This window comes from Filicampus tigris, chromosome 5 (assembly GCF_054856515.1).
Source record: "Filicampus tigris isolate MCC_2025a chromosome 5, RoL_Ftig_1.0, whole genome shotgun sequence".
Classification (NCBI taxonomy): domain Eukaryota; kingdom Metazoa; phylum Chordata; class Actinopteri; order Syngnathiformes; family Syngnathidae; genus Filicampus; species Filicampus tigris.
In genome coordinates this window covers 20,445,501-20,473,137 of record NC_141221.1, presented here as the reverse complement: position 1 = coordinate 20,473,137, position 27,637 = coordinate 20,445,501, and the positions used below count along the sequence as shown (strand labels likewise).

Below are 27,637 nucleotides of genomic sequence, written 5' to 3'. Positions count from 1 at the left end.
TGATAAAGAAAATGCATTGGACAAAAATAATTAGACCCCAATGAATATTTTGTCCTACATTGTTTGTCCACTTTTTACCTGGCATGTATATGACGTAGGAAGCATATTCTCAAAGCTATTTGGCTCTGGTGTAGGTGTACAGATTTGGCCGGTTCCATGCAAACTGTATTGACTTTATATGTAATCACGTCGCAAGAATAGCTCAGCTCACATTCAGTATGACCGCAGTATATCTCATATCCTTGTTTGGCAAAGGTTTAGAGCGTCTTGTCAACAACGGAACTGTTTCCGTGTTTGCACGCCTGCCTACTGGTTTCAGACTTTTTACCAGTCAAAAAATAATTATAATAATATGCAAACGCAATTACTTTGTAATTGGATGGTTGAGGGTGCGGAGGTGGAACTTCCACTACCAGACAAGGCTAAAAATAGATTAGCTTTCGGGCTCACATGTGCACTATGGCAGCGTAGAACTAGCCCAGAGTGAAGGAGGTTGTGTTTGCTGTAATGTTCTATTTCGTAGATCCAATGACGTAATTGATAGGTCAAATTAGCAAATTATTACAGTCGATCAGCGATTCTGCATAAAATGCAAAATATCGACCGGTTTTGAAGCAGTCAATCTGATCAGTGTAAAGCCGTGTTGAGCATCTTTCAAATGTTAAATTGGTTTAATCTCCAAAATTACTTGTGAATAAGATATATTTTGATTATTATCAGACAGAGTGAAAAGAAGTGCTGTGAAATACCGTTCTGAGTGAGTTTAGTGGAGCAAGTAAGTGTGGAAATCTGAAAGCTGTCCTTTGTGACAGGGATCACTCCTGAATGGTGGAACTGCTTCCCTGTTTGTTTCTCCTTCTCTTCCACTTCAGCCCAGGTCCCTGGCATTGTCAGATAAACCTTGGCATCATCTGCCCTTTTCACATCAACCTAAGAAATTCATAAAACGGGGAATGACTCTTGAGGCAAATAAATCAATGGATATTTAATTTCATACTTATTAAGGAGAGTTCCATAATGAATCAATCTACATGCTGTCTGTTGTGCAAATTTTTATGCACATAGATTAACGTTAAAGCATGTGCTTTTTTTTCATGATAGAACAAGCCTTGGAGACTACCTTATAGACGATAGGTTCATGCCTTCCGTCCCTGAGTGTTGTTCCATCGCCTCTCATTAGGCGGACAAAGGCCATGCCAAAGGGTTTTTCTGATTTGTCCCGAGCTGAGGGATACAGAGCTCTATTTACCATGGTGGAGGGATTACGCGTGGGTGTTTGTCATAAGTCACAGAAGAAGTCACAGTGACTCACAGTCCTGGGAGGATCTATGTCGAAACATCACCCTCAAGTGACAGCGGCAAACGTCTTCGATGGGAATAGTCACCTTGCAGAGAGTAGACAAAATCTGAGGAATTACGGCTGAAAAATACATTATTTTATATGCAGATTTCCATTATAAGCATATTCTGGCTTGGTATCTCTCCTAAAGATTATTTCATTGCACTGAGCTGTAGTAAATCCATTTCACAAATGAATTTGAGCCATGGGATGTCATGTTCAATGGTGCATTATGGGTCCATGACATAATCTTACCTTCACTGTTTCATTCCAACAGGGTTGCTTCACCTGGTAGTATATGACAGACTTGTACTCTGTGATACCATCGTAACCAGCCCCAGGAAATATTGCCTTCTATAAAATGAAAATTGAAATCAACATTAATAGGTGGCAGGTATAGACTTAACATGCATACAGATTAAAACGTTACTGGAGTTCAAATTCTGCAGGTTTTGGGTAACCTGAATTTAAAAAGTTACTCGACTGCTCATTGGAGAAATCCAAAATAATTTGCACAATTTGAAAAGCCAAATTCAAATACCATATTAGCCGTACATTTTTGTTGTATTGCTCAAGCGTTGTGTTTTATACAATAAAATCCATCCATCCATTATCCTATCTGCTTAATCTCACAAGGGTCACGGGCGAGCTGGAGCCTATCCCAGCTGTCATTGGGCAGTAGGCGCAGTACACCCTGAACTGGTTGCCAGCCAATCGCAGACAATAAAATAAAATAAAATACAACTTTATTTATATAGCGAATTTCATAACAGCTACAGCTGTAACAAAGCACTTTACATTACAACAACAAAACAGCAATAATATAACAAGTGAAAGCAATAAATTAAAGGAACTGTCTCTGAAATCAAGATATACTTTAAATTAGTCTCCGTATTAATTCCAAGATTTTACTAAAGTAAAGATTTGTAGTTGAAAATTACGAATAATCGCGATTAATTATGGAAAATGTTGCAATTAATTAGTTTAAAAATTGTAATTGTTTGACAGCACTAATTTTACATATATACACATACATACGCACACGCACGCACATATATATATATATATATAATGAATTAAAATGATATGGTCAAAAGGTATTCTATGGAATTTGTCATTGTATATTGTTAAATACCATTACAATATTGCACAAAAGTAAAAAAATGTTGTGTTGGTGAAAAACTGCATTTTCTTCAGTGACCAATATTACCTCCATGACATTGCCTTCATCATCATGCACACTCAGTATGACCTCCACATTCTTGGGTGTCTTCTTTTTACCACGGTCAAACTCTCCCTGCAGCAAGGTTACGTAAATATCATTCCTCACGTTACCTGGAGAAAGGAGAATAGATGATCAGTTAAATTTCCCCAACAAATTATGTACGCTACTTGCAGTTCTGTAGGCAATTCGAATGGCCATGACTCTATCGTATGTAGATCAAACTAAGAATGAACCCACCTGGGAGGATGATTTCTGGAAAGCCCATTTTTCTGACAATGGCGGTGCTACGGTCCACAAAGTGTGGGTAGTCCTTTCTGACCTGTGCAAGATCCCCCGGGAGAAGCTTGAGGGTCACAAACAACCCTGCCAGCAAATATGAAAAGAAAATCAAGGAGGCAGACACCAAAAACGTATACACTTTAGACCCTCACATGATTTATTTCCCTCCAAAAAAAAGGTGAATTTAGAACAAGCTCGAAAATCACAGGGGATAGAACCTATGTGGGTACTTCATTTTACCCTGGCCTTTGTGATTGACCTCCCTCGTGGCAATGACTTTGTTGAAAACAGCAGTGAGTGGCTCATTCTCTCCTATGACTCGAGATGGGATGAGGGGAGACATGATCAGCTGCCTCTGACGGATGTAGGTCTCCATTGCTATCCTGAGAAAGTACATAAAAGTGAAAATAAGTAAAAACAAGTACTACTGCAACAATACATCTGATAGTTGGCAAACAAATGGACAAAAAAAAAAAAAAAACTCCAGCCAAGGCAATATAAGGCCTTCGGGTTTGTTTTTATCATTTTGTGTCGACTGTTCAGTGAAAAAAACCAAGTGAGCGTATGACAAATTAATATATAACATATCGTCGCTGTCCTGTGAGAAACACTTATCTCCAATTTTGGAAACTTTTAATTTTCACTTTAATGCGATGTCTGTAACGCGGAAACATGATTCAGGTAAAAATAAGAAAATGAAACTAAATGGAGATAAGTGTTTTTCACATGACAGCGACGATATAATATATATCATTATAATATTATACACATACATACATATGCAGTACATACACATACATGTATCGCTGGCATCGGGCCAAAACCTTGCATCTCCAAATTAGTCACTTTTCAGGAGACTCCTACAATGGCAAGTTTGTTCAACCATGAACATTGTTTTGTGAAAGAGAGCAAGCCATTTTTAAGACTTTAGATCGGCCAATAATAAAAATAACACCCACACGTGTGGAATGACCAATAGTATAGATTTTTTTTAAAATATGAAATTCACCAAAATTTGACTTATGAGGTTTTGGCCCGATGCCAGCGATGTACACATATATCCAGCCATCTATCCATTCTCTTACGCTTATCCAAGGTCGGGTCGCGGGTCAGCAGTTTAACTCATTCACTGCCATGGATGTTTGTCTTTACACAATCCAGCCATTCTATCTCAGGAACTTATATAGATTTTAAATGTTAAATTTTCAAATGTTAGGGTAAAAGAGGGTCTGAAAATGTGTGGCAGTGAATGAGTTAAGCAGTGAAGCCCAGATCAATGTTAATTTTGACAAGATATTTTAATTTAGTTTTAGTTATAGTCATTCATTCATTCATCCATCCATCCATCCATTATCTGTACCGCTTCTCCTCACAAGGGTCGCGGGGCATGCTGGAGCCTATCCCAGCTCTCTTTGGGCAGTAGGCGGGGGACACCCTGAACTGGTTGCCAGCCAATCGCAGGGCACACAGAGACAAACATCCGCACTCACAATCACACCTAGGGGCAATTTAGAGTATCCAATCAACTTACCATGCATGTTTTTGGAATGTGGGAGGAAACCGGAGTGCCCGGAGAAAACCCACGCAGGCACGGGGAGAACATGCAAACTCCGCACAGGGAGGCCGGAGCCGGGATCGAACCCACGACCTCTGAACTGTGAGGCGGACGTGCTAACCAGTCGGCCACCGTGCCGCCCTTCATTCATTCATTCATTCATTATCCATACCGCTTATCCTCACAAGGGTCGCGGGCGTGCTGGAGCCTATCCCAGCTGTCTTTGGGCAGTAGGCAGGGGACACCCTGAATTGGTTGCCAGCCAATCGCAGGGCATTAGTTATAGTCTTTTGACAAAAATTTTAGTCATAAATTAGTCATCTGATTGGACTTTAGTTTTAGTCCAATTTTAGTTGATAAAAATAAAGAGCAATTTTAGTCGATGGGTGGCAGCATTAGAACATTGTAATACTCTGGAGCGATTTATGTGTGAAATTATTAACACATTATATCGTATTCCTTTTCTTTTCAAGGTCAGCAAACAAGACACCAAACAACCACAGGAGGGCGTTCTAAGGCTGCATATAAACCTGCATTACATATTGACTTTACAACGGGCAGAATAACCTGTAGTGTTTATCATTTCACGTTATTGTAACCCACATAAAGAAACATAAAAATAAATCCTAAAAGCTATTACTATGCATGAATCATTTAAACGGTTGAAATCTAATGTTGTGTTAAATAAGTAATTAAAATAGTATGATAAAAAGCCAATTTGACTGTCTATCAATCCATCTATACAAAATAGTGTACTGTTCCTTTGAAAGGTGCTGTGCTTGGCTGTGGTAGTGCATCATCAGCCAGCCAGCTAGCTGATTTATACTCCAGTGCAACTTATATATGTTTTTTTTCTTCTGTATTATGCATTTTATGGCTGGTGCGACTTGTACTCCGAAGCGACGTATAGTCCGGAAAATACGGTAATATTGCCTTTGTGGAATATGAGTTAAGCAGCAAAATCCACCCCTTTTAGCCACCTCAGGATGCGGCCATTTTGTCACTTCTGTCGACTGAAAATGACATCACAACTACCCGGGGCTCAGGTAACAACCAATCACAGCACAGCTTCAGAAAATAGGCGGGCTGTGATTGGTCGTTACCTAAGCCGTGGGTAGTTGTGATGTCATTTTCAGTCGACAGAAAGGACTAAATGGCCACCCCCAGAGACAGCTCAAAACGAGTGGAATAACTCTTTCCACAAACACAGTATTTATCAGAATGCCTTGTTTCAACTAGTGGTCTTGCATAGAAAATATTCTTTAAAAAAATGTTTGGGTTGACTTCTGCTTAAAATATATTTTTTGCATGCATTTGTGTTTATTTACAACAGGACTATTCTAGAAAGCAGCCATCAAGTGCCCCAGCAGCACTTGAAAAGGCTGGTGCCTTGCCAGCCCTGCAAAATCCCAGGTTACTGCCTGAAGGTCTCATGAAATGTTGGGTCTTAGTGGCGAAGAGCCACCACTTCCCCTGTGACCCGGTGGACGATGTAGCGGACAGTGAAGCAAATCAATGTGTATTTTATATTTTTTATTTTATGTTCTTGCATTATTACAGGTATTTCAGATTTATGAATTTAGCCTAGTTCTAGCCCCCTCAGATCCTTGCTGGTACTGTAAAGTGTATTTGCCATATGAAAAATCAGGTATTTGGTCACATACATTAATTAAGGACAACAAAACCATTACATTATCAAAACGTACAAGTATTCTTTGGATTGTATACAGTCATTTCAATATCATTACATATTAGTTAAAAATACTTCAGCAATGTTAGTGCTCAAGTTACATTTTGAGATCTTATTCGCTCTATTTTCAGCAGATCGGGAACAATCAGTTTATGTCTCTATTAACCTGTCAACACAGATTGTAGAATGGAAAAGCTGATAGACCTAGCTAGAATGAACTTACTTACTCGAGATAAGCGAACCTTCAAAGCAGTCCAGAAACGTGTGAATGCCCCTGTTAACTGCTCTGAGGGTTATGGTTAGGTTTCGGCTGGTAACGCAGCTAAGAGCCTATTTTCAGTGCAAAAACAGAAATAGAAAACTTTGTGAAAAGAAACAGAAGGGGGTGAAGCAAGATAGGAACCACGCAACGTGCATGACTCACGACAAAAGAACTGATTTCCGCCATCCAACACATCAAGCGAAAAGAACCAAATTCACGGCAGGCAAAGAAATCCTCACTACGGCGATTGACCAATCGGAGCCGTTCACAACAAAATAACGCTTGCAGGAGAGTTGCCAGTCAAGTAAATCACCACTGCCCAAAAATAATTGTCCAGCAACACGTCGCTTCTGACTGGACCTCTGAAGCAGAACCCTCCACCGGAAACACGGAACACATGCATAGATCAAGGGCAAGAGCAGAGCACTTCCGGCAGACGGGGCAAGAGCAGAGCAATGTGGGCATTACGAATGTCTGCTCCAAAGCAGCCTTCAGGCAAAATATCATGTTTTCACAACAAGGTAAAAGACGTGTCACTCAAAATACTTAAGTGTTACCGACGCAGCAACTCTGAACAAAAATACATTTTATATTATTACTCTTATACTGTTGGCTAGACGGCATATTCATAAATGTTGATACATTAATCAGAAACCTAATGTTTATATGTAATCCGCTCAGGGCCCACCTCCATGAAAACGAAGGCCAGATTTAGAGGCTGGATTCAAAGGCCGCACGTCTGTGTGATTTTGGACACCGAGTACGGTCGAGTTGCGCGGAAAGTGACGTTACGCGGCCGAAAATACGGCAAAAACGCAGCCTTCGGAGGATGCAACCTGTGAATTTGGACACAGCCTTTGTCTGGTCCATCACCTAGGATCTTTTTTCCAAGGTGCGACCCTACCAGGAGCAGGAGGAGGGAGGGGATATGTGTTCTATTTTGGTGAGTTATTTGTAAAAAAGAAAAAAAAAAAAAAAAAAAAAAAAAGGATGTGTGCTATTTTTACCAATCTAAAAACGGTGAAATTAGCTTGCTCCCTTTGACTGTGAATGTTAACAGTTGAGCAACCATTATGGTTTTTGGTGTGACATTTTAATACAAAGTTGAACCATTCAAAGGCGCATGAAGTGTAACAACATAAACTCACTGCTGAAAAGGGATGAAATGCTGTTTGTCCTCATCATCCGTTTTGCCATGAGCGATATCTGTTATGTCCATCACTGCAATGACACCAAAGAATTAAAGACAGCCCCCAGTAGCCTACTTTAATAAATGCAAAACATTTCTTGTGTAACAGTAACACAATAAAACAACAAGACTAAGAGCGCTTGAAACCCGCCGTGCATTCTATGCTAGCGGCATTCAAACAATTGCTTGTGTTTGTATACATCTTTGTATGTTGATACATATGTTTGATGGAGAGGTGTACGATATAGACAAAAACATATTTCCTGATACAGGTAATTTAATATCACGATATATATATCTATATATCTATATATATATATATATATATATATATATATATATATATAACTATATATAACTAAAACTCAATAAAAATATATTGTCAAAATTAACACTTCTAGGTAGAGATATCCACATACATTTTGGGGCCGATTGATCGCCATTATTTTGACAATATTAGCCATGTATGAATAATAATTTTGAATGGACAAATAGTCTGCAGTCCTTCGCGTGACTCCCACCAAGACATGGAGGGTAGAGAGGAGGGCGTGGCAATATTCCTCATTAAAAATGGGTGTTATTCAAGGTGTTACTAATATCATTTTCCTGATGAAAAAAAAATAAATAAATTGAGCTTGTTAGTGAAAAATGGACCATCGCGGCCAGATGATCTCTTTAACAATAATATTCAATATTCCTTTTGATCAGTCATCTGCGCTTTAATGAGACACTTGGGCTGACACGCACCTATCGTGAGTTTGAGACAGCTTTGCCACAGGTTATTGTCTCCCTGTAGCACACAAACACAATTTTATTGATTTTAATTATGAAATCACTGTGAATATTTATTAATCATCTTGGAAATAAATTATTAAATGTTTCCACATAGCTCCTGCAATTTGCTCACATACTGTACCCCTGTCTGAAACGTTGAAAATTATAAAGACTACAGCCATCAATGATGCCGGTCAGTGGGCTGATTCTTGACAAAATTGTCATTTGACAGCATGAGGATAGGCAAGATGCTGTAACAGTCAGTGACCACATGAGTGCACTTATGTGTCACAACTAGTTCCCATATCATATTAACCAATGTGTGTGAATGCGTGTGTGTGTGTGGGGGGGGGGGGGGTGTGGGTGTGTGGGTGTGTGTGCGTGAGTGCATCCGTTTGGGTACGTGCGTGTACGACATTTTTTTTGTACAAGAGATGTATTCACGTATTAATTATTTTCAGAAAACTAATATTAAATATCTATTAATTGACCGAAAGTGCCACGCAAACACACTGGCCTCCGGCCTCCAGCCATGATTAGAGGTACTGTGACGTTAACACTCAGAGAATATCTTGATATTCGGCTATAATTTCACGGATGCCATGTGTTAGCTTTTAGGTTCATTGCACTGTGCCCTTCAGTGGACCCTTTCCCTGACAACGGGAACCAGCATCATTGCAACTGCCACTCACAGACTGAATGTTTTGAATCCTGCAGTTTTCAAATGTAGCTTTTCTTTGAGGTGACGGCGACAGTGTGTGATTGATACTGCAAGGAAAATGTATGTTTTACTTTTGACAGTTTTCCACCAGATGAAGACTTTTTAAGTATGGTTACTGGTAAAAATTCAGCACATAATACACACCGTCAACAAGCAATACACAAATTGACTAATCAATGAACCCAACCCAGAACTAATAAGGAGGAGGCTGCCTTAAGCTACAAATAGTACATCAATTTTGGCCTCTTTGTGAGGTTTTTTTTTACTCCATATGCATAAAATCAATTACTATTACAAAGAATCAATTTACAGTGATTGTCCTGGACGATGATTAATCCTCTCTATTAACTGTTGCGATGGAGTGTCCCCCACAGCCACACACATTTTAGTGGAGGTTTATTCCCAGAGCACTTAAAGGGAAATCTTATGTAGTAATGATCAGGCCTGTGTCTCTACCAATGTTTAAAATAAAGGTATTTATTTAAGACAATTTTAATCTGTTTTTTCTAATTGTACCATGATGAAAAAATATGAAAATCAACATTCTTTTTTTTGCCTGCTCAAAAATCGACATAACAGCCGGCCAAAGCATTCCAGCAGAGTGTCCCTGATCTCCATTTTACAAAATTGTGATGGGTCAGAATTGTGTATTCTATCGAGGTCTTTTCTTAATGTGTTGTATTTTCCTGGCACAGAGCAATGGTGCTTCTGAACCAGACACTTTTTTGATTGTGCTTTCACTTCATTTGTTGAGAAGAACACATTTCTCCACAAATAGGCTAATCATCAGGCCAAATACAAAAAGATTGTTGCTCAACTCATTTCCTGACATCATCCTGCATTTTCTAGGTCAGAAAACAGATGTTGCTATTTAATTCAGCACATGGATCCCTCACTTTATAAATCAGTGCAATTCAAAAGGTACCGCAGGACAAAGAAATGCCACTTTTCATTGCTGAAGGGGTTCTGAATTGAATAAACAGATACTGTATTAGACCGTATGAAAATGTGTCTCACCAGCCACACCAAATGGTCTCCTTAGTCCACCTGTTTGTTTCTTCCCCTCTTTGAGCTCCATGCTTCCTACTCTGATGATCTGACACACCAGGAAGAGGCGCTGCCTCATCAGGTCACTTCTGCTCAGCTCCTGGATGAAAAAAAGTCAACCAACAATAGATACAGTACATGGGTGCAGATTAGTTGGAAAACAGTAGTCTCTAAATCAGAGAAGTTAGAGTGCAGATAATATTTGGTGATGAAACCCACAACAATTGAACTTTTCCATCTGCATCTGTATTCATCGATTGGATGACTTTATAGGTCTAGTGAGTCATGATTTGCTTTAAGAAGCTTTGGCATTAAATGTTTGATGTCATTCTTAGGACATCAGGGCACAAATGTCTTGATCCAATATTGAACTTGAATGGCATTAAAGGGAAAGTCAAGTCAAAAATGTTGTGACAATAACATGTTCCATGTGCCCCCACTAGTCTAAACACGACATTCTGATTAATATTGGGTTTGTTGAATATGAATTAGGCAGAAAAACTTAGTCATTTTTATCCATCGTAGGGGGCGGCCAGTCTGCCACTTGCTGTTGACGGAAAATGACATCACAGTGCCTAAGGGCTCAGGAAATGACCAATCATGTCTCACTTGTTTTCTGGCTTTGAGCCGTGATTGGTTGTTACCTGAAGCCTTTGGCACTAGTGGGGGCACAAAGAAAATATATGTTTTTGTTGATTTCCCCTTTAGCAATAACAGCTGAAGCATGCATACAAATATCAAAATTGTGATTTATTAGTGAAAGATGTGCAAGGAATAATAGCTCGGTTAAACATTCAGGAAGCAAGCAGCTATTTAGTTGAAAATTGTCCTCCTTATCGCAGATTTCATGCAGTTTTTTTTCAGATTAGTCTGATCTTGAAGTTAATATTCAATGGGTTGGGATTTGTTTACCGTGAAGAGTGCTGGCAGGTTGTTGAGTTTTTCAATTTCTTTTGGCATCCCCATACTGTCCCACCGCACCAGGAAGTTCTCGCTGCATGAATTTAAACAAGGACTACTTCAGGAATTGCATTTTTAAATAAAATAAAAAAACAAACACACACATTCTTATGTGATGCAAATATGTCCTTATATTGGGATTTAATATAGACATACTGTATTATGGCAATCACTTTTTAATTGCTTGAAATATATATTTTTCAATGTTCTGTGAATCTGAATAAATGAATCAATAAATGAATTATCCATCCATCCTCTAACGCTTATCCGGGGTTGGGTCATGCAGGCTCGAGCTTCAGCGGGGAAGCCCAGACCTCCCTCTCCCCAGCCATGTCTGCAAGCTCTTCTGGAGGGATCCCAAGGCGTTCCCAGGCCAGCCCAAAGACATCTCCAGCGTGTCCTGGGTCGTCCCCGGGGCCTCCTGCCGGTGGACATGCCCGGAACACCTCACCAGGGAGGCATCCTAATCAGATGCCCGAGCCACCTCATCTGGTTCCTCTCAACGTGGAGGAGCAGCGGCTCAACTCTGAGTCCCTTCCGGATGACTGAGCTTCTCGCCCTAATTCTGAGGGAGAGCCCAGACACTCTGCGGAGGAAACTCATTTCGGCCGCTTGTATTCGGCATCTTGTTCTTTCAGTCAAGATCCACAGCTCGTGACCATAGGTGAAGTTAGGAATGTAGAGTAACCGGTAAATTCAGAGCGTCACCTTTCAGCTCAGCTCCTTCACCACAACAGACCGATACAGAGTCCGCATCACTGCAGACGCTGCACCGATCCGCCTGTCGATCTCACGCTCATCCTACCCTCACTCGTGAAAAAGACCCCAGGATACCTGAACTCCATTTGGGTCAGGATCTCATTCCCTACCTGGAGAGGACACTCCACCCTTTTCCGACTGAGGACCATGGTCTCAGATTTGGAGGCGCTGATTTTAATTCCTACTGCTTCACACTCGGCTGCGAACCGCTCCAGTGAGAGTTGGAGATCACGGCTTGATGAAGATAACAGTACCACATCATCTGCAAAAAGCAGAGATGCAATATTAAGGCCACCAAACCGGACCCCCCCTCAACTGCGCCTAGAAATCCTGTCCATAAAAGTCATGAACAGAATCAGTGACAAAGGGCAGTCTTGGGGGAGTCCAACCCTCACTGAAAACTAATCCGACTTACTGCCGGCAATGCAGACCAAACTCTGACATCGGTGGTACAGGGACCGAACAGCCCATATTAGGGGACTTGGTACCCCATACCCCCGAAGCACCCCCCCACAGAACTCCCCGAAGGCCACATTCTTCAGCTTGACATCATCCCTTACCGCCGGTGTCCACCAGCTGGTTTGGGGATTGTCGCCGTGACAGGCACCGACCACGTGGGAAAACGTGAACGAATTATTTAATAAAAAGGCACAAAGCTTGCAAGATGAGTGAATCCGATTTTGGCGTAGATTCGACACTCAAGTACCTATTCACTCCGTGATTGCTACCAACCCACTCAACTCTGGAAAAATGACTGAGCAGCAGTTACCGGTGTGTGCCTTTTAAAATTTTTAAAATTCATCAGATGCCAAAATCAGAGCAGTTGAGCAGGTTTTAAGTGACAAGCACACACAGACACACACATTGGTCATTGGTCAGAGTGATCTCTGGGTGGCTGCGATGTGAGATGTCACCATGAAAGTGGATTGAAAAATAAAATAAAATCAGAGTACAAATGAGAACCAGATGGGGGTGGTTGGCTTCGTGCTTGTCAATTCGTGTCAGAGTGCTCGCTGGGTGGCCGCAAGGTCTTCTGAGCATCACCAATAACATGCCAACTAAAAGAGCTTGAAAAATGGCCCAATCATCAAAGATTATAAACGAAATGATTTTTAAAATAGCTGTGGGATGGGACCATTAATGCAGATAAAAAAAAATTGTTTTTTTGTCCATACAAACAAAGCAAGAGATAATAGAAAAGTATGAAAAGTTTGTTTGATCTCGCCAAAGAATATGACCGTAATGTATCGACAGTCGCCACGTTATTAAATCAGTTGTTTACAAAACGCCAGGCAAAAACACTTCTGCGAGAGAACATGAACCAAAGAGGGCAAAAAGCGATGAGGACAGCAATTAAAAGGTAACCCATCATCATTTTTATTCTTTACTCTATTCTTTGTTTTTTTACATTATGCACAACTCTAATTTATTGTGCAATAATCTAATTGTAACATGTTTTCATGCATTTTTATGCTTTATAAAACATTTATGTCTGAATATTGGGGGGCTTGGAACGGATTAGGGCATTTACATGGAAAACGCGTCTCTACTTACAAAATAAATTTCTTACAGAACCGATTAATTTCGTAAGTAGAGCTACCACTATACATTAGAGTGATAAAGACGATACTGCTCATAACCTTTCTGATATTTTATAAGCTGATTCATAGCAATTCATGTGATTATCCTAGATTGTTCAAGGTAGGAATCTACAATCTAGAAGATGCGGCAGATTTGAGTCTTAAATTATGAACCGTGTACATTATGTCCATTTGAGAGGAATTAGCTATTCCAGTCAATTTTACATTGTAAGTCATTTTCTAGCACATCAGTTTTTGACACATTTTAGACCATTAAAAAGAATCACATTCTCCCGTTTGTCATCAATCCACATTAAGTCAAAAGTAACCTTGACGTTACACTATACAGTTCTAAGAGAAGTGAGGAGCAAACCTGATAAATTCTGACTGATCTGGGTCATAAAGAGACATGAGCAGCTCCGCATCTTCTCCAATGTTGCATACAAAGTTTTTCAGGTTCATGAGGAGACTATAGGTGTGAACAGAACTAAACAAAGCCTGGCGCCTCATTTCCAGATTTTGTAAACGTGTCTGAAAAAGAAAAAGAAAAAGAAAAAGAAAACATTCGCAAAAACAGACTTGTTCCACAGATATTCAAATAACATGATCAACAATAAATGCTCATGCCTTCTCCTCTTGTATCCTATCATCAACACTACGGGATGCAGTCTCATGGGCACGGAACAGACTAACAGTGCTTGTAAAGTCAGGATCCAGTGTGTTTCCCGCTTCGTCTCGCACAACCAGATCCAAGCCCAGAATCCTGAGCGGCACAGTACCACATGGGTTAACAGATTGTCAGACACTTTACAATGGTGTCATTGGACAAATTATGGTAGGAGAGCAAGTCAAAAAGATTCATACCGGTTTCCATAGTCAATCTTGGCAGTGACTTTCTTTTTGAGTTCTACAAGGTCATCCTTGGGTAGTGTTCCTGACACTATCTGTGATCGATATTCTATAAGACTGTAGGCCATCTGTTGAACACTCCGGAACATGGAGGCTTTGTTTGCCTGTCACAAAAAAAAAATGATAAACTTGTAACACTGCAACTGGAATGTATTTACTCCAAGTGTACACAAATGTGTACAGAAAGAGTGTACCTACCACAAAAAGCTTGTGCCATATCTGAGCCCATTCCCTCAGAGTAGCTCCGAGCTCCTGCACCAGTGGTAAATCTGCTGGAATAATTATTTCCTGCTGGCTAACAGCCACAAAAGCAGAATAATAGGATATTGGAAAAGTGGCTCATTGCTCACAGAGCGTATCGTATAATTTGAACAGGGACAAGAGTATTTGTATATATGATAAATCGATGAATGGTTTTCTTTCACAGCCAAGAAAAGAATTTCTGAACCTACACTTGAGATAATTATAAATGCACTTGTATGTCACTAGCGGTGCTGAAAACCAAATTAAGATGTATCATTAAAAAAAAAAGACAATAGACTGATCTTACCCTATTCCCTCAACTGAAGCCTCCTTTAAGTGAATGTATGAAGAGGGAAAAATTCCCTGAGGAAAGAATCAAACACTTTAATGATCCCAAAATAGTAGAAAAACAATTCAACACACTTTCATTTTATCTGGACAATGGTCACTGGCACTATTCAAACGATTTCTCTCTAGCATGTACATTTTCATCCTGATGTTCGCAATTTGTTGGTCACTCATGCTTGACTTTGAACATCTTATAATCATCTAGTAGCCAACTAGGTGAAACTGAAAATGTTGAGGACACCAAAGTTTCAATGCAGAAATGTGAAGTAGGGGTCCCGCGTATACCGAAACTGATGGACACTCATTTGCATATTTTGAGCAATTGTTACAATTGGCATGATTTACATTAGATTAACTGTCCATTATCACCACATATTTTGCATTGTTTCACCAATATATGAAACGTTCTCTGGGATGCCGATTTAATGTCTGTATCTCATGCTGCCCCTGATTGTCCTCCCTCTGTCTGAAGCGGCTTTCCTGTATCGTTTTTTTTTCTACTCTCCTTTGACGAGGAACAAACATAGTTATAGGTAGTTGTTGACTCTTTTTTCGCTCTTTGGTGTGAAGATGAGAAGAAAATGACATCTCCTTCCACCTTCGATTAGATTTGAAAACGAAACGAAACAGGAAAGGCTCCCGCCTCTTGCAGCAGCTCCCATGGTTGCCAAGCAATCAAGTGTAAGTTCATGCTCCTATCTTTATTGACACTTGTGTCCTCATCTTCCTCTTCTCCCTCACTAAATTAAATTTAGTAAGCCGAACGCAGTCTGTGCGAGACATGGCACGGAGATGTCTTCAAATTGGTCGACAGTAACTTAGCCAATCAGGACACAGAATACAATGCGGGGTTTAAATGCTGTAAAAACAGCATGCTGAATTGCACTGTAAAAAATACAGATGCAGTCAATTAGCACACAATACGGGTTTGTGAGATGTATAAAACAGCATACAAAATAGCACGGTAAAAAAAACTGCGATGTAGCGAGTCGGCGAAGGGTGAACCGCGATATAGCGAGGGACAACTGTATACACTGTATAAGATAAAGTAAAATAACTTATTAAGGTTAGGGCACAATGGGGAAATATGCATTGTTTCAGCAGCTAGGGATTAAATAAAAAAAAATATATAGCATGCGCGAGAAGACATTCATACAAAATAAATGTGCACAAAATAAAACGTCAACTATTAATCCAATTTATATAAAATCATCAGAATTTTTTTTTATTTATTTATGCAAATTTGAATTGTGTATGGCGGCACGGTGGTCGACTGGTTAGCACGTCCGCCTCACAGTTCAGAGGTCGTGGGTTCGATCCCGGCTCCGGCCTCCCTGTGTGGAGTTTGCATGTTCTCCCCGTGCCTGCGTGGGTTTCCTCCGGGTACTCCGGTTTCCTCCCACATTCCAAAAACATGCATGGTAAGTTGATTGGACTGTCTCAATTGCCTCTAGGTGTGATTGTGAGTGCGGATGTTTGTCTCTGTGTGCCCTGCGATTGGCTGGCAACCAATTCAGGGTGTCCCCCGCCTACTGCCCAAAGACAGCTGGGATAGGCTCCAGCACGCCCGCGACCCTTGTGAGGATAAGCGGTATGGATAATGAATGAATGAATGAATTGTGTATTGAAGTGTAGATCAGATAGAGGTATGACTCAATCCTTAATTTATCGTTAATCGACGTATAGTTACAATACCTTTACTGACAAATATAATACCTATTTTAAACAAGATGAAATACAAAACTGGAAATCAAGGTATGAGACAAACATTTTTTCTCCCCAAACACCATCGTGTGACAGTTTTGTCTACCTTTAGGAAGTTTGATTCCACCTTGCAAGCAAGGAGGAAAATGATGCTGAATAAAATTGTCTTAATTCTAACCTTCAATCATTACATAAGTGTGTGGTTTCAATTTCAAACAGACACCAATCAGGGTTAAATCCAGGTGACAGCTCATTTCAACAACGTATCATTACATCCTAGACGACACAGGCTATTTTATTACTCAGTGGTGCTAATGCAACTGTTTCTTAACCGTCCTTGAACTTTTAACACTTGCCGATTTGCAGTGAATACTTCACATTTCTGAAATAAAAAACGTTGGGGTACTTTAAATTTCCAGCTTTACAGTGGATCTCTATGGCCTGGCAACTAGACTTATTACAAGACTCGTGTAATCATAAACACATTTGTTCCTTTGATAATAGCTGAAAACATTGGGAAAAGATCTTAGGGAATACTTGGAAATGTTAACCACCCATTCATTTTGTGTTCCTCATTAAGATCAGAAAAATTATGTGCTAATGATACCCATACCTTGTGTGATTTCTCTCGTAGTGTGTATCCCCGATACCAGCCTGAGGAGATTTAAATGAATAAAGAATCACGTTACACTGAGGGGAGAGAGGCTGTAGGAGTAATGACGGTCTTGGTTTCAGGAAGACAATGTGCAAGATTGCACACTCATTTTCATATTACACAACATATTTAATAACAGTTAGCTTAACGTCTCTTCTTATTTCCTGCAGCAGCTTGCTCAGAGACAGGAAAGACAGATGTGTCGTGGCCTGTTGCGCATTCGGGCTCGCTTACCTTCCAATTTCTCCAGTATGTGCACAGTGTCCCCAACCTGTAAACACAGCTCCAGTTCACCATTGGGATCATAATTGTAGATTGCTAAAAGGACAGAATAAAAAAACGGATCAAAGTTCAAACTCCCTTTGTATAAGGGCGAGCATGGGTAGTAGTAATCTTTTGATTTATTCCCTCTCCCTTTTCTCTAACAGTAAACTGTGAAGTGGATGCCATTTTGTGCTTGGAATTATGCCTTAAGTTAACAGTCTTGTGAAGAGACTGAGCAGAAAGGTGGCAGGTAGCTTGAGCTGCTGCTCAAAAGATTGTGGCTTTATGGCCTCATTTTTCCTGTTGGTCAATATTTATACCCTGTAGGTTCAGTTTCTCCCAGCTGACTCATTCGTGAACCCTAAACTTTCCTGTAATCACTCTGCCCAACTGTTATCATGAAGCTGACCCTGTCTGTGCTTTTTAAACCACCACCATGACAGAGTTACGGGCACGATCAAGTGAGAATGCATGCGCAAGCAAATATATACATGTATAAGCGGATTTTAAAGAAGCAACCCTAGCTAGCTATTTGTCATGACTCAAGGGCACAGTACTATGAGCAGCGATCTGTCTCAACTTGTACGTATGTTCTGGAGGCTACATTTCACAGCACACTTTGACTAGCTTAAGTAATCACACTTTAGTCTGAAGAAAAGCACTTGACTAAACATTTAATGATTCCATTCCTCTCTCACTGTGAGAGTTCTAAAACCTTTGCACAGGCAGATCTCTGAGGCAAAAAAGTTAATAGCGTTTGTGTCCCCTGCTCCTGGGCTCTTATAATATGTCATTGTATTACCTATTAGGACACGTATGACTGACACTTTGGCTGTGAAATCCATGATGCGCAGATCAACAAGTAAAATAAATCCTGAGGTTACAAACACAGCAATACTAACATCAGTATGACAGTCCTAGACAAGTAAAATGTCCTCTTACTGTACTTGAGACCAAGCCATTCTACAATCAGTATAAAGGCCTAGATAGACCAATCCGACGTCGGAGGTCGTGAAGCGTCGTGGCGTCTGATTGGTGTAGCGATGTCATTTTCAGTCGACAGAAACGACAAAATGGCCACCTCCTGAGATGGCTAAAAATGGGTGGATTTTGCTGCTTAACTCATGCTCCACAAATGCAATATTAATCAGAATGCCGTGTTTCAACTAGTGGGCCTGCTAGGAACATATTCTTGGAAAAAAATATGTTTCGGTTGATTTCCCTCTTTAAACAACTACAGTAAGCCCATGCATGAATGCACGTGATCGAACACTCGAACGTGTGCACATAATCGTCTCACCTTTGTACGGGCAATAATTATTTTCAATATTTAATTTAAAACATTGTTATTTCTGGCAGTGTGGGATCGGTTCCCACTCAGTGACGGTGTCTGTGTGTGTGCCCTGCGACTGGCTGGCGACCAGTTCAGGGTGTGGTCTGCATTTCGCCCATTGTCAGCTGCGATAGGCTCCAGCACCTCACCGCAACCCTGTACAGGATAAGCGGTTTGGAAGATGGAAGATGACATTGTCCTTTCTATGCGTGTGGCAAGTTGAAATCTGTTGAGGTCAAATAAATGCCAAAAATATATTGTATTAATTCTTCATTCACTATTATAAACATATTTTACACGATGAATAGAACCTAGTGGAAAAATATCTTTATTACTTGCTGAGTAACTAAATACCTCTTTAAGGCAGTAACTGAGTTACTTTTGGGAAGAAGTAACTTGTAACTATAACTAATTCCTGTTTAAAATAACATGCCCAACACTGATCACAATGTAGCTGTGGCAACAGTCAAAGGATGTCACACCTGGGCATAAAAAGATAACTAATGTTATAACTGAATAATTGATTCTCAGCAACAGACGTCCAAAGTTTTGTCTATGAAAGACTATGTGTACAGTGTTTCCCTGCTATATAGAGTTTCATCGTTCGTGCCCTGTGTTTTTACAGTACAGTGAACCCCCCTATTCACTGAGGATAGGGACTGAGCCACAGAGGCGAGCTCGAGGGATGTAGTATTGTCACCTTTCCGTCAGGTTAGGAGCATAAGCTGGACGGACGCCCATTTTGTGGATGGACGGACAGAGGACAAAAAGTCTTTTCAAAAGGACAGACAAGGCAAGGACAGAAGTGGGTTTTCGTCAGGGCCTCTATTCGTCCCGAACCGGGTCAAGTACTGGCTGACGTGTTGTGTTGGGTTCTTTCAAAAAGAAAGACCACTGTTCTCTTCCGCGATACCACGGAGCAGCCATGACTCAGCCTGCACGACACTATACAGTGTTCTTTTCATGTGCGGTCCCTCCCTGCAGTATTGTTCTCACAGGCATAGTTTGCCCTCTATAGTGGACGCCCATTTTACTGACGAGGAAGAAGGTGCATAGCAATTTTGTTTTGTCAACTAACTGTTAACATTGATTACAAACCTTATCCCCTTGTATGCCCTTGCCTGGGACATCTTTAGACTGTAAAAATCTATCAAAACCTGACGGGTCGTGCCAGCTCCGCCATACACTGAAAGACATGACTCAGAAGTGGAAGACGTTCGTTCTCCTCCTAAAATAACATTGCGTTATTTTGCAATAATTATTTTTATTGCTATAACCTAAAAGTTTTGTAATAAGGCACAATAGTATTGCGTTATCACGCTACTTTAAATATTCTGGTGATGACCCTGGCTTGCTCCGGTCCACACCATCAGTCTTGTGTTGGCAGCTAAATGCTATCTTGGTTAAACAGTTGTAAACAATTCAATCCACTTATAATACTCCCAGCAGATTAAATGGATGTGCATAGGAAATTAACCAGCTAATGTTCTTTAATAATGTTTATGAGTACACAGACGTTTTGGGGGTTTAAGCGCTTTATAAGGACGAGGACGGACGACAATTATTTTTATGAATAAGGACAGAGAGACGAGGACGGAAGGGTACCCAGGTCACGGACGGAGGACGGACCGGCAAAAAAGGGTAAAGTGCCCATCTCTGGAAAAATCCAAAGCATACAAATATACATTCTACACAGAGGGAGCGTATTCCCCCTACAATCGCCAATGATGTATGTGTCATTCCCAATTAAAAGCAATTGAAAAAACAAAAAACATGCAAAATCGCCTATTGTTGTGTGGGGGAGCTCAACTAAGTAGAAAGATATGGGAATTTTTCCACCCAGGTGTCCAGGTTTCAGACACAAATTTCCTTAGAGTTAGAGTGATTTCTGGACAAGTCCATTTGGGACAATTCATGTCACAAAAACTGGCATAAAATCCTTAATCCTTAACCAATGGGACTCATTTTCTTTGGATTTCAAATCTCTAGCGAGCGATTTCCTCTATTTTGATATACATGTGGTTAGGGCTGGGTCGATAATTCGATATCGATATGTATTGCGATTGACACGTGATCGTTAACAGTAGAAAATGCCTGTGATAAATCGTTCGATATAAAAAAAAGGAAAACAAACCCGATCGCAGCATGGTGCGTGATGTAGGCAGCGCGCTTCCGCCTCCCAAACATGAAGAAGAATTGTTTAAACCAAAGAAGAAGCAGCTTTTAAACCAATGAGGAAGAAGCATTTAAACCAACAAGAAGAAGATGTTAACAGCCCGGCGGCCGTGTGCTATGCTCGCGTCCAGCGGGCGAGCGCCGTAACTTTGCTCAAATAAATGACCACTCGAATTAGTACAACTCTTACAGTTAAATTATATTATGCATGATAACCCTATTAAAAACCCGTGGATGGAGCCATGGTGTACAAGTAGAGAAATTCTTGTCTTTGACATGCTAGCAGTAGTTGGCCTTATCCGACACCGGCATCGCACTCAAGGTAAAATCAAGCAAGTAAAATATGAATGGACTATGGCAATAATGAGTCCGCTAAAAAGATAAAGTAGTCCTAAGATGGTTGGTCAACGATGATGTATGCACTGCAAGAGAGTATTCGTTCACTTACATTTGATGAACATTGAATGAAGGCTAATATATGTGTCAACAACTGCTTTGGGGAAGACCTAATGCAAATAAGCATTTCCAAAGCACTGATGGAGGACAAACTGCACATTACACTACATAACGATGTACAAAAAACAGTTAACTGTTATTTAAAGGTAAGGTTTAAAACAAAATCAAATCAATCAAATGACTGATATAAAATACTTAGATTGTGACGGTTTTCTCAGCCCTTCTAAGCACATTACCTTTAAAATGGAGTTTATTTAATCTTTATATCGACCAGTTTTTACTTACATTGACGTCTTATTAAGTATTATGTTAAAATAAAATAAACCTAAATGTATTTTTCTTTGGGTCATTATTTTCAATCGTTAAAAAAAAGAAAAAAAGTTCTATATATATCAACCAACATGAAACTTTTATATCGTGATATACTTTTCAGTCATATTGCCCAGCCCTACATGTGGTATGATTTTTTTTTTTTTTTTTTTTAACATACCTAAACTATGTGGAGCACTGACCGTGGGCTCCCATTTTTAAAAAGCTACCTACATATTTTGCATTTCTGTAGCAGAAAATCCAATAATTATTTTGTAAACAGAAATAAAAATTGAAACGAAAATACTCATTTTCGCAAATGAACTCAGTATCTTTCCGACGACCCCTTAGCTGCCCAACAAGGTGCTTGACGTAAAATACATGAGGCACAAACACAGCAATAATAGGTAATGACTCACTTGGTCTTTATTTTACTGCCTGGACCCATTGTCTGATACACACATGGACAAATTTGTGAGTACCCTTCTGTTAATGAAAGAAAACCCACAGTGACATAAACCTGGACAAAAGCAATGGTACCCTAAGATTTTATTGTACAACCTTATGAGGCAATTACTGCAATCAAACTATTTTTGTGACTTTCAATGATACTTCTGCACCTCTCCGCGGGTGTTATGGCCCACACTTCATGAGCAAACTGCTCCAGTTGCCTCAGGTACGAAGAGTGCTTTCTGCAGATGACATGTTTCAGCGTCTTGTTCAATAGGATTTAGATCATCAGGGCTCATCGAAGGCCACTGCAGAATAGTCCAGGGTTTTGCTCTTGGCCACTCTTGGACAGGGTTCTACCTTAATAGTGGCCCGGGGCTACCAAATAACGGTGTCAGTCCACCTGAAGTTCACCTTCCTGGCTGAACCGGGCCAGTGCAAATTTCATTAATAAGTACGAAGAAATCAACACGTTCTTGCTTTTTTCCTATATATTCAATAGTTAAGTTGATCATTGATCTTTTTACACTGCTGTATAATGAATATGCCGCATGTGGACCATGTCTCGATGCTGTGGATACAAGATTTAGCCAGAACTACAAAGTCTGCCCCAGTCTCACTTCAAAGCAAGTGAACCACCAGGGAATCCCTGCAGTTTGAGTTGAAAAAGACATGCTAGGATTCAGAAAGAAACTAACGCCTGATAAAGAGGCACTCTTCATCTCCTGGAGTCATTCAAGTGAATGGAACCCAGCCAGCAGCACATGCACTGCGGGCAGGGGTAGAGCGGTGGATTTGTCTTCACAGCTTGTTTGGAGGGACAGGCAAGCCGATAAATATGTCTGCCTTGCCTGATATAAAGAAGCCTCCTCGCTAAACGGCATCATCAAAAAGTTGACAACTGATAGCTCGATGGACAGGTTAGCAATTGTGACACGTCCAAACAACGTAACTTCAAATGTAACAAGTGTAAATTATTGGGTGAGCTTGTTCCCCACTGGTGGCATTTAATGAGGTCATAAATCAATAGTCTTGTTTCTAGATAAGAGAAGTCACACATGAACCTTGTCTACACGTAGCCGGGGTTTTTTAACAACCGTACATCCCCCCCACCGCCTACGTTGGAATACACATTAAAAAAACGCATCCACACGAAACCGCGGAAGTGCGTTTTCAAACGCATGCCAAGCCTCTGGGTGGCAGTAGTTAACCAAATACTGTCCATTCAGAAGGAACTTCCATCCTTTGACGTCACTTCTACGAAACCAAAAACACGGCGCCAAACTCGTTGGGGCGAACCGACAAGAGGTCAGAATTGCTTTTAAACTTTTCAACGAGAAGCAGTGGTTGGTTGCGGACAAATAAGTAAGCAAAAAGCGCATTGAGAATGGCTATAACCAACGCAGCGCCGCGAGAATCCATGTTGACTCGCATGAAAAGTCGCAGATTGACGTCAAAGCATTGTTGTCGCACGGTGACGGCGTAAATCTCCGGGTCCGACTGTCCACAGCAAAATGCGGATCGGAGATATCCGCAAATCTCCACTGTGTTTTCACTGAAAAAACTCCGGGGATGTGTGGATGATAGGGCTAACCGCAGGCTTATATCCGGCGTTCTCAAAAACTACGTGTGGACAGGTCCTACTACCCAGCATATGGAGCTACGTGGGCATTCATTTTAGTCTGCAAAAGCCTTTAGTGATGGAGTAATTGAAATTGAAGGCGATACTGTGGCCTTGAATTTTTTTTTAGCTGTAAATGTTTAATGCATTTTCAAATGGAACCCAAAACTATACTCTATGCTGAGTTGCACTAACACTATGTAACACTACCTATAAATACTAAAAGAAATACTTATAAACACATTTCACTTTTCTTGGGAACCAAGCCTTTTTTGAAGAAGAAGAAAGTGAAATCATATGAGTAAACTAAGGGAAAAGCACTGTGCTAAATAAAACTAAACTAAACTAAACACCTGTATTGGGTTTTTAATTTTGTTTTTATTTAACCTTAATCCAAAACGTTTTGTTTTGCTTCCCTAATATGCATAATTTGATCTACACATTCAAAATGTAAGCACTATATTACTTTTTTACCACTCAAAATTAGTATATTCTAACGACCTAGGTATGTTATGTCTTTTATTGTTAGGTTTTTAAGGGTTTGTAGAAAATAGGTCATGTAGCGTTAACTTTGAGTGGTGGCATTTCCGAGTTCTTAACACTCGCAACACTCGGTACGTGGTCAGAGTGACCGTGAGGAAGCGCATATCCTCTCGCTGTTTGATGTCAACCGCGGGTATACAAAACTATTTTGGATTTTATTAAGTTGTCGGCAAAATCAAAATCAGCACATTTTTTAGTAGAATTCTTTGATTGAGTCCATGGGTGACTGAAAAGGTTTGTTCCCGATTATGAAAATTAACATAATAACAGCAACAATATTAATTGAAGCCACTGTACTGTACTGCTATGTGGAAATTTTGAGTTCACTTTCATAGGTTAGTTTAAGATTCGTTGGCCATGGCTCGCATAAACCTGTATTAGACATGCTATAACATCAAAGGAAATCTCTCCTTTCATCTATAACGCAGTTTCCCAAAATCAGGTAAGGTCTTACTAATCAGACTGATGACAAGATGTTGTTCACGGTCTGATGGCTTTTTTGAGGATTAAGAATTATCTTAGTGATTCTTGTCCTCTTTGCTGCAAAAGGCAGGAGAACCGCATTGAGGACAAAATCAAGAGCAGTACTGTATCTTTGAGAGTCACGCCAATTGAGAGCAGCATAAAAATTCCTCAACGTCACCTGCAAAACACAAGGTGATGTCTCACCAAAAAGGGGTGATGTTTGAGCTTGCAGAGCAGGCCATACTTAAACATACAGTTCCAGAAAAATCTTTTGAGCTGGAACAGCAGCAGAATGGTCAATGACAGCCAAAGCAGGGCGAGCAGTGCCATTAAAATAAGCAAGGTTTAGGGCTCCAAACCGCACAGATGCATAACACGTTTTCAGAACATTAAGGACTCTTGTTATAAGAAACACAGCTGTTCCAAAGCACATATTTTTCTGCAGAAGAGCGCACCTAAGACAACCCTGTGCAAAGCCCAAACCAATTCTACTGATAGAGAAGGATTCCTCCCTCGGACAACAGATTCACAGATTTGCCTTGAGGGTGTAGGGCGAGCAGTCTGCACACACACACACACGCACACACACAGGTATCAAAGCCACACCTACAGAAAGCTACAAGCAGTGAGAGGTAAAGTCCAAAGAAGACTGACAATCTCCTTCCTAGTTTGCCACATGTACGACAATCCACTTTGCCTTTTTGTTTGCCTTTGTAGGAGCCCTAGAGGAGGCTTTCAACGAAATATAAAACCCATGTGTACACTGTAGTTACTTTTGTTGGCTCGGTGAGATTATATACAAGAATGGTTGGCATGCCCGCTGAAATCCTGAATCCTTTTCCATCGTTCCAAAGCGCCTTAGGAAACTACCGTAAGTAAAGTTAACTTATGGAATCTGTAGGAGTTATTTTTCATCCACCGTGTACAAAACAACAACACAGTCACCAGAATCTAGGCTTCTCCTCCCCTCTTTTTAAGTGACTTGACTACTGGAAGTTTCACTCGACGAACTTTCAAACGGCACAACAAACGTGAGCCCACTTGTTTGGAAAACTTACCCACGCCGTACTTCTCTTTCTTTGTGGGAACCCAGCGTGTCATGGCGTTGTGGTGGTGGAAAACAAAAACAAAAAAATCATCTAAATAAATAAATAACTATTTACAATGCAAAAACGAGGGCAGCTAATGCACTTTTCCTGCTCGTCCCAAAGTCTACTACAGTATTTCCGCCATCATGCTTGCTGTAAGGGGGAGGGAGGGCGAGCAGGCTGAGAAAACCAGGAGGGAGGGGAGCTCAGTATTTAACTGCGAGGTGGGGAAAAGTCTTATTCAGTAGCTGCATTTGCACACAGTACAAGTGGATCGATTGAATGATTTTATGATGATGTTGAATTGACCTCAGATGCCCATTGGGATGACATAAAACGGACTGTAATAATTTGTCGCCACCGTTAGAGAGGTATTCACTGTCGTTGGGGTCTGGAATGTTGGGCAAATGTTCTGCATCTTATTAAGAGGTTTTTCTAATATTTTGACAACCCGATTTACTTTCTTATAAGGGGCAACATATTTAACCCACTTACAATAATACAACAACCTGCTTCAATAAGAATATCTTAGATGAGATATGTATACAATTTGATAAATGACACAGAATTCCCTTTTGAAAATCAATTAATTTCATTTTTATGAATATTTTAATTATTGGCAGTTGTTATCTTTGAAATGGTAATAATTATTTCCAGACGGACCAGTCCGTCTCTCCGTCACTGACGGACTCCTGTTTTGCTGATAGTAGACGATAGACTAATGTCAGCCTAAAACAAAAAGATGGACTAAGTACACACGAAAGTGGATTTTTGTCTGTCTGTGTAACCTGGTTAAGTCCAAGCAAACATTACAGTCCATTATTGACGGACGCCCGTTTTGCTGACGAGAGACGGAAACGCGACCCAGACTGCATTGACTGTATGCAGCACAAAAGGTGCCCCAAAGAGACAATCATGTGTTAGTCAGATACAGTTTTACAGAGAAGTTCTTGTGAGTCAAGTTTTACATTTTTATTTTTTGGAAAAAGTAGGGTTAGGAGGTTGTGAAACAGCATCTTGCAGCTGCCCATACTCCATTTCAGTAGGTGGCAGTAATGCACCAAATGTTTGCCCACCGCTAGAAGACAGAAGAATATTAATAAGATGATGAATTCAAAGAAAAAAAAGCAGTAATTTATTGTAATTACCAGCATTGGACATTCCATCTGTGTGACGGACTGGTCCGTCGGTCCATCACTGACGGACGCCCATTTTGCTGAAGGTCGACAAATGCCGGGATAAATTTTAAAAATAGCAGATTAAGCATAGACGGAAACCCCTTTATTTAGTTCGTAATCTGTCATCAATCTGTCATTAGTTTATTTTCGCGGCGATGCTTAGATGGCGCGATGAGGAAAATATTGAGTTGTTGTTGCTTGGTGGGGACAGATTTGAGTAAGGGACCAGGCTGGGAATAAGCTTCCAAAACGCAGCCATTATTTCTCCTCAAACGTTGTCCAGGGGGGAGGGGGTTCCTCGTCGCCCGTTGTAGTATGTCTTCAATGATCACTCCGCTTGTCTGACTGCGCTCCGTTTGAAAATGCTGGGAATGGAAGCTCTTTGTGCTTCTTCAAGCAACTTGTCTGATTGGGAACGCTGATGACAAAGGCTGCTTATATAGAGAGCTGCCCTGTGCCAGCGCTTCTTTCTGATTGGTGGCCCGAGGCGGGTAAACAGTCATCCAAACAGTGTGC

General features: G+C 40.5%; 1 protein-coding gene across 1 annotated transcript in view; it reads right to left on the bottom strand.

Moving 5' to 3' along the window:
- dock5 (dedicator of cytokinesis 5) overlaps window positions 1-26,114 on the bottom strand; it is a 44,573-nt gene extending 18,459 nt beyond the window's left edge. The window contains exons 1-18 of the mRNA XM_086030992.1: window positions 25,914-26,114; window positions 17,474-17,557; window positions 17,198-17,238; window positions 14,840-14,895; window positions 14,488-14,584; window positions 14,245-14,393; window positions 14,008-14,143; window positions 13,754-13,911; window positions 10,994-11,075; window positions 10,052-10,181; window positions 7,499-7,571; window positions 3,084-3,226; window positions 2,802-2,927; window positions 2,550-2,674; window positions 1,595-1,693; window positions 1,313-1,385; window positions 1,121-1,224; window positions 750-930 (exon numbers count right to left, since the gene is read on the bottom strand). Of these exons, the coding sequence (XP_085887118.1) occupies window positions 750-930; window positions 1,121-1,224; window positions 1,313-1,385; window positions 1,595-1,693; window positions 2,550-2,674; window positions 2,802-2,927; window positions 3,084-3,226; window positions 7,499-7,571; window positions 10,052-10,181; window positions 10,994-11,075; window positions 13,754-13,911; window positions 14,008-14,143; window positions 14,245-14,393; window positions 14,488-14,584; window positions 14,840-14,895; window positions 17,198-17,238; window positions 17,474-17,557; window positions 25,914-25,956 (1,900 nt within the window). The 5' untranslated portion in view covers window positions 25,957-26,114. The remainder of the gene's footprint in view (window positions 1-749; window positions 931-1,120; window positions 1,225-1,312; window positions 1,386-1,594; window positions 1,694-2,549; window positions 2,675-2,801; window positions 2,928-3,083; window positions 3,227-7,498; window positions 7,572-10,051; window positions 10,182-10,993; window positions 11,076-13,753; window positions 13,912-14,007; window positions 14,144-14,244; window positions 14,394-14,487; window positions 14,585-14,839; window positions 14,896-17,197; window positions 17,239-17,473; window positions 17,558-25,913) is intronic.
- Between the last annotated feature and the right edge of the window lie 1,523 nt (window positions 26,115-27,637).